General features: G+C 37.0%; 1 protein-coding gene across 1 annotated transcript in view; it reads right to left on the bottom strand.

Annotated features, from left to right (window-relative positions):
• The window catches only part of GDPD1 (glycerophosphodiester phosphodiesterase domain containing 1), a 56545-nt gene that overhangs the window by 20813 nt on the left and 17087 nt on the right, over window positions 1-18645 (bottom strand). Inside the window, exons 2-4 of the mRNA XM_055399702.2 lie at window positions 16952-16994; window positions 4079-4214; window positions 1262-1307 (exon numbers count right to left, since the gene is read on the bottom strand). Coding sequence (XP_055255677.1) covers window positions 1262-1307; window positions 4079-4214; window positions 16952-16994 — 225 coding nt within the window. The remainder of the gene's footprint in view (window positions 1-1261; window positions 1308-4078; window positions 4215-16951; window positions 16995-18645) is intronic.

Raw genomic sequence — 18645 nt, 5'->3', positions numbered from 1 at the left:
GACCTTAATCAAAGAAATTTACACATTTAGGACTCAGTTTATTTTCTGTAACAAGAGGAGACAGGGTTAGATGATTTCAAAGGTCTCTTCCCATTCAAAAGTTTTATGACTTATTTGGGAGATATACAACCAGGGGAAAAATTTTTTTTTTCTCAAAGTATCTTATAAACTTTGTGAGGCTTTGGCTTTGCTCTTTACAAAGGAAAACTTGGGAAAAACTTCACTTAGGAAATTTTCTTAACTTTTCCAAGTCCACAATTGACACCAGTACTGAACAGCTTTGCAAGTTATAATCCTACTAATTATAAGAATGAAAGGTGTTTCACTAAGGTTTCCTCGTGGGGTCGCAAAGAGCTGGACATGACTTAGTGACTGAACAACAACAACAAGGTTTCTCAATCAAGGAGAAATTATACTGGCTAATTTTAAGTTTAGCTCACAGAGTGGTTACAGGTCTTTTTGAAAATTAGTATCAACAGATCCTTGACGTTTAACCAAGGTTTCAACTATATGCAAGCTTTACCAAGGACCATGACAAGAACTCAGTTTTCCTGAGTTACATGTGAATCACTCAAAACATGAGGTTGAATTGTCAAGGGAAGGGAGCTCAGCACCTGTAACGTGAAGTAGTGTGTTCTCCATCCTAACGTAACTAACACATTGGACCAAGGGACATGTCTCTTTGTGAGAAATGTTCCCTCAAAAGAAAAAAAAACCAACTATGTTGCTGATTAGAAAATGAAGATGACCAGGAAATGTATGGCTTATTCAACTAATGGAATTCTCTTACTGCCTTAAAATATGGAGTAGCTAAATAACATAGAATGAAAAAATTACAGAATCGGCAAGGATCTGAAAGGGGTCCCATTAATTTCTTTTCATTTATTCTTCTTATTTATGATGGATTATTTACTACAACTTACAGTAATATTCTAGAATTTGAAGCTTTAGAAGTGCAAAGTATCCCTAATAATATCTGGGTTTCTCATAATTAATATTCAGACTTAAATGAACTAAATTTAGATAGAATGAGTCAGTTAATAAATCTTTGGGCATCATCACCTCAGGTTTAGATATCCATCAAGATTTCAGATTTGTAGGCCTGCTCAAACAAGCTTTGAGGGAAATACTTTTAGTTAGAACTTCTTATCACAAGCTAATACACATGTATTTCTAATTCTCAGCATAAATGAATACACTGAGTATATTCATAAATGAATACGCTAGTGTAAACATTTTGTCTGCAAATGTAAATTATTACCTTTTTGAAATGAGACATCCAGTTTGCCAAGGTAAGGTGGGAGTTCCTTTAAAAGATATGATTGAAAAAAGTTAACTCTCAAAAAATAAAAAGTATTTTAGCATCTTACATTAAGACATAAAGATTACTTCTTTAAAAAATACAAAAATGAAGTCTACAATGTTTATATAATAAACTCTTTAGCAGAACAGCCCCAGCAGCAAATTGACCGTTTAATTACTGACTTTCACGACCAATAGGAAATCTGTACCAATACAAACCATTTGTCAATAATAAATACACAAAGATCTCAGTACAAAAATATCAGCAATAGACAATTCAAAGGGAAAAAAATCATAAAGAAAAAATCTTCAAACTCATTAATAAGGAAATGCTAATTAAAATTTAATCTAAAAAGAAAAATTTAATCTAGCAAATCAGGGAATTCTTTGTTTAATTATAGTGCCCCAAAATGGTAAGGGTGTGGCAAAATGGAAATTCTTTTAATATCAGTAGAAAAAGTCTTTTAAACACTTTTAAAAACCAAGCTGGCAACAGCAACTTTCAATATATATTAAGAAACTATCAGGAATTCCCTGGTGCTCCTCCTGGTTAGGACTCTGTGTTTCTGCCTCGAGGTCCTGGGTTCAATCATTGGTCAGCGAACTAGGATCTCACAAGTCACAAGGCCAAAAAACCCCACAACTATAATATTCCTAAATTTTTACCCAATAATTTTCCCTGCTGAGAGTTATTTTGTGTGTGTGCATTAGTCGCTCAGTCATGTCTGACTCTCTGCAAACCCATGTACTAGAGCCTGTCAGGTTCCTCTGTCCATGGAATTCTCCAGGCAAGTAAACTAGAGTGGGTTGCCATTTCCTTCTCCAGGGGATCTTCCTGATCCAGGGATCGAACCCAGGTCTCCAGCATTGCAGGAGATTCTTTACTCTCTGAGCTGCCAGGGAAGCCTGAGAGCTAATTTGGTGAAATAATTTTATTTTATTTTTATTTTTAAAGATTTTTTTAAATGTGGACTATTTTTAAAGTCTTGCTTTGTTATAATATCGGTTCAATATTAGTTTTTTTGGCTGCAAGGCATGTAGGATGCCAGCTTTCCAACCAGGGATTGAACCCATACTCTCTGCATTGGAAGCTGAAGTCTTAACCACTGGACCACCAGCGAAGTACCAGGAAATAATTTTAAATATAGAGAAAATTTTATCTTTACAAAACTTTATCCTTACACACATATAAATCAGGGCAATGTTATCGCTAATGGTGAAAGCAGAACTAATTCAAATACCCAACAAATTGGAATGGTTAAAAATAACAATATATCCACTCAGTATAATAACTTCAGTCATTTGAAATGTTTATGAAAAATAAGCATAGAATCTGAAAAGGCTAAATACTGTATGATTCCAGCTATATGATACTTTGGAAAAAACAAAACTATGGAGACTATAAAAAGACCAGTCATTGTCAGGGGTAGGGGAGCAGGAAGGATGAATAGCTACAGCACAGAGAATTTTTAGGACAGGGAAACTATGCTGTATAACATCATATTAGTGGATACAAATTATTTTCATGTATGTCATATCATAACCTATAGAATATACAACATGGAGAGTGAATCCTAATGCAAGCTATGAACTCTGAGTGGAGGTGATTTGTCAGTGTAGGTTCATCAACTTAAGAAATGTGCCCCTATGGAGCAGGATGCTGATAGTCGAGGGAGGCTGGTACCTGTGTTAGGTCAGGAAGTATTTGGGAAATCTCTGTATATTCTGATTAATTTTGTGTGGATATAACTGTTCTAAAGAATAAAAGTCTATTAAAAAAAAAAAAGGAAAAAATGGACGTCGTGCCATAATGTTAGAGTTTAAAAATACAATATAAATAATATACAATGAGAACACAACCATGTAAAAGACATTCAGAGTATATATACAGATAGCATCCTGTTGACATAAGTTTTCCTTAGGTGGCAGAAGTAGGCACTGTTTTTCTTCCATTTATCAGTTTACTATAATGAGCATAAAAACTACTAAAATCAGATTTTTTAAAGGGTTTTTTCCTATTCCTGAAGACTAAAACTAGTTCATATATATAATCTGAATCAAATAAATTGTAGAATATTTGCAACAAGTTGAACTTCAGTAGTTTTACATTTGAGGACTTTGGTAATTTTGTTGAAATATTTATCAAAATAAGTCTTCACAAATGTATGTAATGAATACAAATTCTCACTGGAAGTCAGAATAGTTTTTTAAGTTTCCTCTGACATTCATTAATCTTTAACTTTTGTTCCTATTTACTGAAGCGCTATCTGGCACTTACTGTTTTAAAAAATCTTATTGGGGCAGGCCCCCAGGAAGGGGCTATTAAAGGGCCAGCGCCGATCGCGCTCTTCTATCGCATGGTCTCGGGATTGCGACAGAACGCGCCGGAGCGGAAAACACAGACACCCAAACCGCATCCCCGACCCCCTCGCCAGATTGTCTCCTCGGAAACAAGGCTCCGGGACTTCGTGGTGGACAGGGAAGCCTGGCGTGGCTGCAGTCCATGGGGTCGCAAAGAGTCAGACATGACTGAGCGATTGAACTGAACTGAAGGGGAACTGCATCTAATCGTCTTTTACGGATTGTCTCCTAGTAAACAAGTCTCACCTAAACCCTTTCTGCTGCTGCTGTAAATCACCCCACACTACCTGCCTCTTTTGGTTAGCAATAAAATGTTGGATAAACTTTTAAAAAATAATAAAATAAAAAAATAAAAAAAATAAAAAATCTTATTAAAATACCTATTAGTATTAGTTTATCATGCATTTTTACTCACACAGTACTTGAGATCAGAGATGTTAACATTGACCCCTGTCGATCTCTTTAGGTTCTCATCATGTGACACTACAACCTGCTCATCTTTTGTGATATGGCAGTCCAACTCCAACATATCAGTTCCAATTGTAACTGCGCTGAAGAAATACAAAGAAAAATAATGACATTCTGAAACATAAGCAAACATTTAGGTTAGGTACATTAGATGAAAAAGATCAGAGTGACATCAAAATAGCAGAAAACCCCATAACACTAAAATTTCTCCTCAGGATTATTATTTATTATGAATAACTGATATGAAAATATGCTAAGTGAACTTAGAATAAATAAGATACTCACGTTGCCTCCTTTCCATAACAAGCAATCCCTAATTTTAGCAACCCAAAATAAAGAAAAGGCTTCCCTGGTGGCTCAGTGGTAAAGAACCTGCCTGCCAATGCAGGAGATGGATGTTTGATCCCTGGGCTGGGAAGGTTCCATGGAGAAGGAAATGGCAACCCACTCCAGTATTCTTGACTGGGAAATCCCATGGACAGAGAAGCCTGGTGAGCTATAGTTCATGGCGTCTTAAAAAAGTTGGACATGATTTAGTGACTAAACAACAACACAAATATAAAGGAAAGAACACTGGACCAGAAGTTGAGATTTGGGTACCAGTTCCTACTTTGTTATTAACTTGCTGTATAACTTGGGGTGAGTAAGTGCCCCTCTCTGGGCCTATATTTCCACATCTATAAAATGAAAGCTTAAAGAACAAAAAAGGATGCCCACTTTATCCACTTAAATTCAGCATAGGATCAGAAACTCTATCGGGGAAATTAAGAAAAAAAAAGCACCAAAATTGGAAAAGAAGAGGTAAATTTATCACTATCTGCAGATGACAAAGTCTCATATGTAGATAAAAAGGTTCCACACACTACTGTCAGAACTAAAAAACAAAACAAAACAAAAACCAGTAAATTTCAATACAAAACAAAAACACAAAAATCATTTTATTTCTGTACACTAAGAATGAAAATCTGAAAAAGAAATCGTGAAACAATTTCATTTACAACAGCATCAAAAAGAATACAAACTTAGGAATTAACTAAAGAGGCGAAAACCTTGTACAATGAAAACTATAAAACACTGTTGAAAGAAATTAAAGAAGATTAAATAAATGCACAGACACCCCATGTTCATGGACTGGATCACTTAATATTGTTAAGATCTAAATACTATATTGATCTACAGATTTAATGCAACTCCTATCAAAATTTCAATGACTTTTTTGCAGAAACAGAAAATCCATCCTAAAATTCATATGAAAGCTCAAAGAATCTCAAATAGCCAAAACAATCTTGAAAAAGAACAAAGTTGGAAGACTCACACTTTTTAATTTCAAACTTACTACAAAGCTTCAAAACAATGTGGTACTGGCATAGAGACAACGTACAAACCAAGAGAAGACACAGTCTAGAAATTTTTGCAGATATGGCCAAATGATCTTTGACAAGGATGCAAATACTATTCAATAGGGAAAGGGCAGTCATTTCAACAAATGGTGTTGAGAAACCTGGATATTCAAACGTGAAACAATGAATTTGAATTCTTACCTAAAACCATATCCAAAAATAAACTCAAAATGAGTCAAAGATCTAACTGTAAGACCTAAAGTGGGAAAAAAAAAAAAACTCAGAAGAAAACACAGAAAAAGCTTCATTGAATTGGACTTGGCAATGACTTATTGGATATGACACCAAAAGCACAGGCAACAAAATTAAAAATAGACAAACTGAGCTTCTTCAAAATTTTAAAAGTTTGTGCATCAAAGGACATTAATAGACAACTCACATTAAAAGGCAACTCACAGAATGGGAAAATCACCTATCTATCTAATAAAGAATTAATATCTACAATACACACAGAACTCCTAAAATGAAACAACAGGAAAAACAGAGTAAAAAATGAATAGACATTCTGCAAAGAAGATGTGTCAATAAGCACATGAAAAGATACTCAATATCATTAATCATTAGAGAAATGTAATCAAAATATTTCACTCCCATTCAGTTCGGTTCAGTTCAGTAGCTCAGTCATGGCCGATTCTGCAGCCCCGTGAACTGCAGCACGCTAGGCCTCCCTGTCCATCTCCAACTCCCAGAGTCCACCCAAACCAATGTCCACTGAGTCGGTGATGCCATCCAACCATCTCATCCTCTGTCGTCCCCTCCTCCTCCTCGTGCCCTCAATCTTTCCCAGCATCAGGATCTTTTCAAATGAGTCAGCTCTTTGCATCAGGTGGCCAACGTACTGGAGTTTCAGTTTCAACATCAGTCCCTCCAATGAACACCCAGGACCGATCTCCTTTAGGATGGACTGGTTGGATCTCCTTGCAGTCCAAGGGACTCTCAAGAGCCTTCTCCAACACCACAGTTCAAAAGCATCAATTCTTTGGCGCTCAGCTTTCTTTACAGTCCAACTCTCACATCCATACATGACTACTGGAGAAACCATAGCCCTGACTAGACAGACCTTTGTTGGCAAAGTAATGTCTCTGTTTTTTTAATATGCTGCCTAGGTTGGTCATAACTTTCCTTCCAAGGAGTAAGTGTCTTTTAATTTCATGGCTGCAGTCACCATCTGCAGTGATTTTGGAGCCCAGAAAAATAAAGTCAGCCACTGTTTCCCCATCTGTTTGCCATGAAGTGATGGGACTGGATGCTATGATCTTAGTTTTCTGAATACTGAGCTTTATTTTTTTCACTTTATATTTTTCACTCTCCTTTTTCACTTTTATCAGGAGTCTCTTTAGTTCTTCTTAACTTTCTGCCATAAGGGTGGTGTCATCTGCATATCTGAGATTATTGATATTTCTCTCGGCAATCTTGATTCCAGCTTGTGGTTCTTCCAGCCCAGCGTTTCTCATGATGTACTCTGCATATAAGTTAAATAAGCAGCCTTCACGTACTCCTTTTCCTATTCACTCCCATTCAAACGGCTATTAATAAAAAAGAAAAGAGGGAAGGAAGAGAAAAAAAGAAAAACAAATGCCACAGTATTGACAATCCTTGCAGACATGCTAGGTGAACAAAAGCAAAAATACAAATATTTTTTGATTCTTCTTATACAAGGTACCTAGGACAGTTCATTTAACAATGTTTAATTGGGGTTATTTCAAATGCTAAAAGATGATGTTCTTAAAGTGCTGCACTTAATATGCCAGAAAATTTAGAAAACTCAGAAATAACTACAGGACTGGGAAAGGTCAGTTTTCATTCCAATCCCAAAGAAGAGCAACGCCAAAGAATGTTCAAACTACCACAGTTGCACTCATTTCACATGCTAGCAAGGTAATGCTCAAAATCCTTCAAGCTAGGTTTCAGCAGTACGTGAACTGAGACCTTCCAGATGTACAGGCTGAATTCAGAAAAGGCAGAGGAACCAGAGATCAAATTGCCAACATCCATGGGATCATAGACAAAACAAGGAAATTCCAGAAAAACATCTACTTCTGCTTCAATGATTACATTAAAGCCTTTGACTGTGTGGATCACGATAAATTGTGGAAAATTCTTGAAGAGATGGGAATCCCAGACCATCCTGCCTGTCTCCTGAAGCCTGTATTCAGGTCAAGAAGCATCAGTTAGACCTGGACATGGAACAACGGAATGGTTCAAAATTGGGAAAGGAGTATGTCAAGGCTGTATACTGTCACCCTGCTTATTTAACTTATATTGAGAGTGTACCATGTGAAATGCCAGGCTGAATGACTCACAAAAGCTGGAATCAAGACTGCTGGGAGAAATATCAGTAACCCAGGGAGGCAGATGACACCACCCTAATGACTGAAAGCAAAAAGGAACTAAAGAGCTTCTTGATGAATGTGAAAGAGGACAGTGAAAAAGCTGGCTTAAAACTGAACATTCAGAAACGAAGATCATGGCATCCGGTCACATCACTTCATGGCAAATAGATGGGGAAACAATGGAAACAGTGACGGACTTTATTTTCTTGGGCTCCAAAACCACTAAGGACAGTGACTGCAGCCAGGAAATTAAGATGCTTGCTCCTTGGAAGAAAAGTTATGACAAACCTAAACTGCATATTGCAAAGCAGAGAAATCACTTCATTGACAAAGCTCTATATAGTCAAAGTTATGGTTTCTCCAGTAGTCATGTGCAGATGTGAGAGCTGGACCATAAAGAAGACTGAATGCCAAAGAATTGATGCTTATGAACTGTGGTGCTAGAGAAGACTCTTGAGAGTCTCTTGGACTGCAAGGAGCTCAAACCAGTCAATCCTAAGGGAAATCAACCCTGAATATTCATTGGAAGGACTGACACTAAAGCTGAAGCTCCAATACTTTAGCTACCTGATGAGAAGAACTGACTCACTGGAAAAGACCCTGATGCTGGGAAAGATTGAGGGCAAGAGGAGAAGGAGGCGAAAGAGGATGAGATGGTTGGATGGCATCACTGACTCAGTGGTCATGAGTTTGAGCAAACTCTGAGAGACAGTGAAGGACAGAGAAGCCTGGCGTGCTACAGTCCATGGGGTCGCAAAGAATCAGACTCAACTGAGCAATTGAACAACAACAATGGTGCTTACCAGGGCTGTGAGGCAAGGAGGTTGGGGAGTTATTTAACAGGTACAGAGTTTTAATATGATATGATTAAAAAGTTCTGGAGACAAAAGCTACAAACTTCTAGATATAAGGTGAATACATACTAGGGATGTAATGTATAGCATAATTAATACAGCTAACTGTTATGACACACAGCAAAACTGTTGAGAGTAAATCCTAAGAGTTCTTTTCACAAGGAGAATTTTTCCTTTATTCTTTTTATTGTATCGATAAGAGAGGATGAAGGTTAGCCGAACCTATTGTGGTAGTCATTTCACAATATATGTAAATTAAACCATCATGTTGTATGCCTTAAACTTATATAGTGATTGTATGTCAATTATTTCTCAAAAAAACTGAAAAAAATTTTGTAGAAATGGATAGTGATGATGGTTGAATAACAATGTGATATACTTAATGCCACTGAACCGTACACTTAAAAATGGTTAAGATGGCAACTCTTACGTTACGTACATTTACCATGATAAAACAAAAATATTTTAATTGTCTTTCAAAAAAGAAAAAACTTGAAAAGGTCAGAACAGGTAATTGCTAAGGTTTCTTTCCCCCTAAGATCTTATGACTGATACAGAAGGTATACCATAGTGGTTAAGAGAACAAACATTGAAAAGAAAAAAAAAAGGTAAATATGTGAGGTAACGGATGTGTTAATTAACTTGGTGAGAATCCTTTTCCAATGTATACACATATCATTCATCACACTGTGACACTCTGAATACATTAAAATGTTGTCAATTTATACTTCAATAAAGCTGGAGGGGGGAAGCACAGACATGGGAGCCTGTGTTCAAATCCTGGCTCTGGGTAGTTATTTAGCTTCTCTAAGTTTATTTGCAAAACAGTGTTAACACTAGCTCTCTACACCTCCTTCCCACGTGTTCCTACACTCCAAGCAGCCCCACGCTCTAAATATTTCTTTTGCCTGAAATGTCTTTCATAGAAAAACAACATATAATAAAATAGCAGACACAAGCCTGAACAGGTACTTCTTGAGTGAGCATTTCTAACTGGCCAATAAGTTTATGAACAGGTGTTCAACATAAAAATTCCACCGGGAAACGGAAATTAAAACCACAATGAGACAGCACTATATACCCAACAGAATGCCTAAAAGGATATCCTTTTTAATATTATCCTTATTAAATTTAATATTATCCTTATTAAAAGGATAATAAGTTAGCAAGACAGTGGTGCAACTGGAACTCTCATACACTGCTGATGGGAGTGTAAGTTGGTAAAATCCTTTGAAAAATGTCCACCTATCTTATGACACCTCTGGAGAAGGGAACAGCAATCCACTCCAGTGTTCTTGCCTGGAGAATTCCATAGACAGGGAGGCCTGGTGGGTTATAGTCCATGGGGTCGTAAGGAGTCGGACACGACTGAGCGACTTAACACAGACACACAGACACACACACCCTATGACACAGCAATTCAACTTCTGCTAAGTGTATATCTTCTGAGAGAGATGAACTCATTTGACCATTAAAAAACATGTACAAGATTATTTCACACCTCATGGATGAATTTACAGATATAAACTGAAAGAAAAGCCAAAGACAAAAGCATAAATACTATATGATTACATTTATGTTATCAGGAACAGAAAAAAAGTCAATCGATTGTAATAGAAATTAAAATAACGGTTATCTAAGGGACAGGGGAGCCTGGTGGGCTTCCATCTATGGGGTCACACAGAGTCGGACACGACTGAAGTGACTTAGCAGCAGCAGCAGCAGGGGAAAGGAGCACTCCAGTACTCTTGCCTGGAAAATCCCAGGGATGGAGGAGGCTGGTAGGCTGCAGTCCGTGGGGTTGCTAAGAGTCGGACACAACTGAGCGACTTCACTTTCACGCATTGGAGAAGGAAATGGCAACCCACTCCAGTATTCTTGCCTGGAGAATCCCAGGGATGGCGGAGCCTGGTGGGCTGCCGTCTATGGGGTCGCACAGAGTTGGACACGACTGAAGCAACTTAGCAGCAGCAGCAGCAGAGGAAAAGAGTACAGACTGGGAGAGGCCACAAGGGTGCCCTCAGAGGTGCTAGAAATGTTCTATACTTTTATTTGGGTGGTGATCACAAGGGTGTGTACATGTATATTAAAATTATTTGGGTTTGTGCACTTAAAGATTTGTGCATATTACCAAATGTATATTATACACACTACAGTAACAGTTTAAATAACAGTTTTTAAAAAATGTTCACTTGGCTGTGCCAGGTCTTATTAATACCTGCAGCTTGTGGAATCTAGTTTCCCCACCAGGGACTGAACCTGGGCCTCCTGCACTGGGAGCAGCGAGTCTTAACTACTGGACCACCAGGGAAGTCCCACAATAACAGTTTTTTAAAGGTCTTTCTTCTTCCCCTTGTCTGCTAACTCTTACTTGTTGTTTAGGTGTAAACTAAGAAACTAGCACTTCAGGACACCTTCTCTAATCCTGCCCTGCCCCCTGAATCACAGACTGGATTCTGTAGCCTATTTACCAATTATTTCCCAAATTGCCAGGACTTCCTGTACCACCTGTGTTTACTAAGTCAGAGTACCTACCGCACTCTTTTGAATATTTATCTTCCCCTACTCGCCCAATTAGACAGAAAGGGTTTCTGGACCATGGCTTGTGTACTGTTGCATTCCTAGTGCCTTGGCACAGGGCTGCTCACAGCATGAACTGAATTAATACATGAAAACAGACAGCTCTCTGTATATGTAAAAAGCCTACATAGCACTTTATGAATCAATTACCACAGGTGACATTTTCAAGATGAAAAAGAAAGTAAACGTAGGTGGGGCAGGGAGAGAGTTTCAGGAAAAAAGAAACCTTTCCTTTTTTAAAATTCAAGAATGGAAAGACTAAGAGCTAAGTGAGCAGAGTGAGGAAGCAGGAAGGAAAAAATGTAAAAGTAGGTAAATTACAGTTTGTACAATATATTCCCATACATTTAAACTGTTTCCCAGTGTTTGTGCATAAGATCATGTCGCTACTACTGGATACTAAATTCCCAGTGAGGAAGGGCATCTGTTCCATGTTTTCCAACGTTCACAATGTTGGGTATGTTGCAGGTAATCACACATTTCTAAACGAGCAGAATGAAGCTATGTTTTGGTTATCAACATCCAACAAGCACCTAAATGTTCATCAATGATGAGCCATTGCTGTTCAGTCGCCTAGTCGTGTCCGACTCTTCGTGACCCCATGGGCTGCAGCAGGCTAGGCCGCCCTGTCCCTCACCATCTCCCAGAGTTTGCCCATGTTCATCTTCATTGCATTGGTGATGCTGTCCAGCCACCTCATCCTCTAACGCCCTCTTTCCCTTCTACCCTTAATCTTTCCCAGCATCAAGGACATTTCCAATGAGTTGTCTATTAGCATCAGATGGCCAAAATACTGGGGCCTCAGCTTCAGCATCAGTCCATAGTGATGATCCAAAGCCACAGTGAATTGTTTAGTTGCTAAGTCATGTCCAACTCTTTGCGACCCTATGGGCTGTAGCCCGTCAGGCTCCTCTCCACGGAATTTCCCAAACAAGAATACTGGAGTGAATTGCCATTTCCTTCTCCAGGGAAATCTTCCCGACCCAGGGATCAAACCCATGTCTCTTGTGTCTCCTGCACTGTCAGGAGGATTCTTTATCACAGAGCCACCTGGGAAGCCCTAGTGAGCATCATACGTCAAAGAATAAAGCATTCACATGGAATGGCATTGTGGATATCTAAATGAAAAAAAAGTAGGCATGGTATGATCCCTCTGATGTAAAATAAAGTGTGTGTGTGTATGTATATACTTTATATGCCTGACAAAATTTATCTTGGGAGCCATGTACTTGAGAATTGTCTTACTTGATCTACCTCTGATAATCCAACCCCATCAGCATCCCACTCCAAAAGAATCAATGGCCACTTGTTGCCGTGTGCCAAAGTCTCACACTGCTCCCCTATTTCTTAAATAATCTTCCCTTTCAGTGCTCTGATTATCACCAGCTGCTAAGAGAAAAGCAAACCTGGCTCATTAATATAATTCTTACCAAGACAGTAAATAACTGTTAACCATACCTGTCCTCTTCTAAAGAACATCCCCCTTTGAAAAAGACTGCAATTGTGTGTTTGCTAGAACCATAGATGGGTAAAAATAAAATCTAAAAATAGGCAAAAATAGGTTTTAGGTTGGTAAAAGTACTTTTCTATATTTTAAATTTTCCTTAAATATTGTTATACTGTGTATAGCTTTTAGCTTTTTTTTTTTTTTTTTTAAGAATAAAAGGGGACTTCCCTGATGGTGCAGTGGATGGGAATCTGCCTGCCAGGGTAAAAGCAGGGGTTATCTATATTATCCTGTATTTAAATCTGTATTTCCCTGTATTTAAAAATACCTATACATATTACCTAAGAAATCATTCTAAGTAAGAAGTTTGCTTTTAGCTGAAATGTTGGCTGTTTTTAGAAATGTTTAGGAATTATACAAAAAATATTTATTTATTTTATGCTTACCTCTTATTAAGAAGCTAATAATCAAAAATTTAGAACAGTAAGTGTATCTAGGACAATCTGTAAATTATTCTAATAAAGTCATCTCAAATTCGATACACAAATAGCTAGAACACAGCGAACACAGTGAGAAAAGAAAACTATTATTTTTTAATCACTTTAGCCTTCAAACTTTCCCACAAATAACAATATGTATCTACTTCAACTGAAACACCAGACATTTTATAGCTGAATTTCTGATAAGCTGATGACAAACACAGAAAAAAGTTAGGGAAGGCAAGATTTCAATATTTTTGTAAAAAGAAAAGAAAAACTCTAGCTCTAAAAGAGGAAGTGAAATTACTTCAAACTCCACAAAAACTATATGTCAAAACTTACAACAGACTCTACGTTAAAGAATTTATTTGGATCTCATGTATTCCTCAAAACATTGAGGTTATATTATTCCCACTTCAGAGATGAGATAATTAGTATTGTATTCATTAGACATTCTAAAAAATTTTATCATGAGAATCAGGTCACCGATTAATTACTTTGATTGGCTGCCAACTTACGCTTCCAGCTATTGCTAATACAATTTGCTCCTTTCTTTTACCATTCATATTAATACCACAGGGATCAAAGTGTCCTATGGGTATTCACAACAGCAGCCTGGTTTAATAACCTGGTTTTATTAGCTCTTAAGAACCACTTTACATACTCAAGGGTTTATTGTCTCTGTGTATGTGAGTGTGTGTGTCTATCTTTGTAGTACAATTTTTTAGTTTTCGGTTCCATGCTTATTATAAATGGAGTTCTGCCTCTAACTTCCGTTAATAGTCAGCTTTGTTCCTGAGTGCTCCATTCCATATACCATCCAGTAACTGACTACTGAGAGCCTGTTAGTACCAGAGCTACATCTAGGGACTGAGATCAATAAGGAAAATTCTTATTCTCAAGTTGTGTCCAATCCTTTGTGACCCCATGGACTGTAGCCTGTCAGGCTCCTCTGTCCACGGAATTTTCCAGGCAAGGATACTGGAGTGGGTTGCCATTTCTTTCTCCAATTCATAACTTAAGGTGTCTGTAAAATCATTTTAAAAATTTATTTATTTACTTATTTTTTGGCTGCACTGGGTCTTCATTGCTGCACGTGGGCTTTCACTAGCTGTGGCAAGTGGGCTCCACAGTTATGGCATGTGGGCTTAGTTGCCCTGTGGCATGTGGAATCTTCCTGGACCAGGAATCGAATCTGTGTTCCCTGCATTGGCGGGCAGGTTCTTAACCACTGGACCACTAGGGAAGTCCATGAAATTATTTTACAAGCCAGATTAAATAACTTTTTATAAACTGTGAAATATAATTATTTCTCTTTGTCAGTACTAATTACTTCTTTAGCCCTCTTATAATAAATACATAATGAATTAATTTTCCATATACTCTCAAGGTCCTTTCAGTTTTCTAGATGTAGCTTGTCCACATAACCTCACGTTTTAACCTCAAACATTTCACATTTTTAAAAGGAGCTTTTTCCTCTCCACCAAATGATAGCTTTTCTAGTTCTGATATCTTTTCAATTTTCTGATTAATTTTAACCAGGCTTCCCAAACCAACTATTTACACTTTCTTTAATATCATCTTTACCTCCATGTCATAATATACATGATTTTTCAATGTACACAGATATCAATATATAAATAAGATTTAAATATATGCAACAAATAAGATCTAAGTTTTAGCTGCTCGTTGTATTTTCACCATTTCTTCTTCAACTACTTATCCTATCAAGGATAAACCATACTTAAGCAAAGTGTCTGTCTTTTGCCAATTATGGATTATAACTTTATTTTTTTAGTATACAATACTTTGAAAATGGTATGTGTAAACAGTTTTTTCTTGCTGTTCATGAAGTAGGGGTATTTAAAAAAACTTTTCTAAGTGTCCTAGTGGTTAAATAAATATCTATAAATGAAAGTACAATTATAAAAAGTATTTATTGACAATATACCGATGCATTAGACAAAATGAAACAAAAACCCAACTCATTACTACCACCACTACCATCAAAAATATTTTTTTAAGTTTAAAATTAACGCCTATTTGGTTTAGGTTTTATATAAATTCCAAAGTCAATTAGCAAACAGCCATACAATGAAAGAGTTAAACAGCCTTAATATATGCTTTCTTCTTTTAAAGTACCAGAAAAACCTCCAAAAAAACTAAAGTTATAGAAAGCTACCGCATGATAGAGAAGGCTGTGGTACTTTTCAATAGTTACTGCTTGAACAAAACAATATAAAAACAAACTTCTTGAAGACAAGAAATGAAATGTTGTATCCAGCAGGTAAAAATCATCTAAATTAGATATTCTTTAAATATCAAAAAATTTTTCAGGGGATCAAAATCATCAAAGATAAAAAAATACTTAGGTACCATCCTTAGAAATAATGTATTATATAAATGCATCATCCTTAGAAATAGTTTATAACTCAGTGTCTTAATTTCATAAATAAGAGTGGCTGGTAAAGATTTAGCAAAAACACATGGAGAAAAACTTACAAAATAATGTACTTTCACATAGAGAATGCTAAAACCACTCAGTCACGAGTGGTTTTCCCCCAAGTAAAAATACATCACTACATCACAGGCAAAAAGTATCTGATAAATGATAGTCAATGTAGGTGTGTGTGGGTGTGTATATGTGTGTGTGTGAATCACAGTGAGAACTGTTCACATAAAATTAAATATATATTTTGTTACAGGAGCTTGCTACCTAATCTCACTAGAGAAGATAAAGTAATTTACATTATTCTGTTTCACCATCAGTGACAGGAGGAAAGAATTTGCATTTTAGAGCTACAAGAGACTTGAGATTACAGTCAAAAGGCATCATATTTTAGAGCAGGAAGAATAAGCAATGCCAAATATAAGAGGATAGGATTTAGACAAAATGACTATGTAAAAGCAGTACCTTGGGAACCGTTAACAGGAAAAAAAACTCTCAAGTGTCTTTGAATGATGAGAAATAGAACTAAACCTTAAGCTAAGTTATCCTGATTCATTAGCCCCAAATGTATACATAAAAATGGTTAGAAATTATATAAGAAAATATTTTCCTTAGTAAATATGGATAGTAATGTTTTTCATGGGGGGTAAATTACCAAGTTTCCTATCTTATTTTTCAGGTTAAAGAAAACAGTGTTCTCAGCATTACCACAGACTGATGATAAGCATTTACTTTAAGACCAAGAACAAGGTAGCAATCCGCTTTCGTTCTTGTCTCTCCTGCTGCTTCTCTGTGAGGTGCTCTAAAAGACCTCCATGGGAAATATGAATTCATTAAAAAACTGGAAAAAATAATTTACCTTTTTTTAAAAAAAAAAAAGATCAATTACTCCTAAGGCTTCAAAGAAGAAAGACCAGATATCAGGTTCAGGTCTGTGGAAGAATTACTGAGTAAACACATAACCCTACACATAAACAAGAGCCAATGTAACAGTGTTTTCCTTTTCTCTTTCTCTGAGACTAATTAGCATTATGCACAGTATGTGCCTTGTTAGAAACGTCTTCTTTCAGCTCTGGAACTATAGTGCCAAAACTCAAATCTAGTTTTTCAGTTAAGCAGAAGACAAACACTTGTTAGAACACTTCAGACTAAAAAAAAAAAAGATTTTAATAAAACAGAAACAACTACCATAAGTGGATGCTACATGTATACTATCCTTACTCTGTGAATCATCATTTTAATGATAAACTGTAAAAGAATGCCTTTGTATATACTTACTGTTGAAAGGCTGCCATTGTATTCTCCAAATTTTCTCCAGCACCTGTGAAAACATTAAATTGAAGCTAATTTGAATATTTTATTTTTCCCAAAATTCACCTTATATATTTCAAGTAAATCATACATTTGGCACATATGAGGCAGATATTACAAGTGTTTTAAAGAATGTAATGGCATTTTGCATTGTTTTTAGGGGCACCAGGGAGAATCAGGGTTTCCCAGGTGGTTCGGTGGTAAAGAATCCACTTTGGTTAAGAATCCACCTGCCAATGCAGGAGATCCAGGTTTGATCCCTAGGCTGGGAAGATACCCTGGAGGAGGAAATGGCAACCCACTCCAGTATTCTTGCCTGGGAAATCCCATGGACAGAGGAGCATGGCCGGTTACAGTCCATGGGGTCGCAGAGAGTCGGACATGACCGAGTGACTGAGCACAGCACAGCAGCGCCGCACAGGAAGAATCAAAGATCAAAACACAGTCATAGCAAGCAGGGGGGTCAGAAGAACCTAAACAATGTCTAAGTGCATTAAACAGTACATTAAAATATGCATCCTTAAAATAAATTAATTTTTAAAATATGCATCATAACTAATGGCACTAGATTCAATGAAATAGTGAATATTCAGTAAAACTAAAAGATTATTGCATTGTTATTACTACCCCCATCATTATAGTAACTGGTGTTTCCTCTTACTGAAGTAATAAGTAATACTGAAATTACAAAAAAGGACATAGATAAGAAGTATCTAATTGCCTCTTTTAGCTAATATTATATACTGCTAAGTCACTTCAGTCGCGTCCGACTCTGTGTGACCCCATAGAGGAAAGCCCACCAGGCTCCCCCGTCCCTGGGATTCTCAAGGCAAGAACACTGGAGTGGGTTGCCATTTCCTTCTCCAATGTGTGAAAGTGAAAAGTGAAAGTGAAGTCGCTCAGTCGTGTCCGACCCATAGCGACTCCACGCACTGCAGCCTACCAGGCTCCTCCGTCCATGGGATTTTCTAGGCAAGAATACTGGAGTGGCTTGCCATTGCCTTCTCCGAAATATTATACACTAGGTAGACTCAATTAGCATAAAATATGCAAGTCATAAAGTTTTTAGATATTTTAAAACAAAAAGATTTTGGTATTGCTAAATGATTAATGGAATGCACAGGAAAAATACTTCGGAAATATTTTTCCAAATATTTTGGAAAAACAGCGAGTTTTTTCTTAACAAAAATAAGCACTTCAAGTTTACGGTATTGTTCAAGTAAGAGCATTACAATGTTTTATATATAATAACATCTGAACACAGTTGCAAAGGTATTCAATTTTTCTTCTTCTATATTGTTAGATTACATTTTTATCATAACCTAATTAATAATGAACAGAAACCTAAAGTATGAAGAAGTAATGTTAACTAAATGCAATACTTTGGCCACCTCATGCGACGAGTTGACTCACTGGAAAAGACTCTGATGCTGGGAAAGGTGGGGGGCGGGAGGAGAAGGGGACGACGGAAAATGAGATGGCTGGATGGCATCACCGACTCTGTGGACATGAGTTTGAGTGAACTCCGGGAGTTGGTGATGGACAGCCAGGCCTGGCATGCTGTGATTCTTGGGGTCGCAGAGAGTCGGACACGACTGAGCGACTGAACTGAACTGAACTGAAATGTTAACTAAAGTATGAAGAAATATGTTAACTAAATG

This window comes from Moschus berezovskii, chromosome 20 (genome assembly GCF_049115385.1).
Source record: "Moschus berezovskii isolate FMDL1 chromosome 20, NW_MosBer_1.0, whole genome shotgun sequence".
Lineage (NCBI taxonomy): Eukaryota > Metazoa > Chordata > Mammalia > Artiodactyla > Moschidae > Moschus > Moschus berezovskii.
The sequence above is the reverse complement of the archived record's forward strand: the minus strand, read 5'-3'. Positions and strand labels throughout refer to the sequence as shown.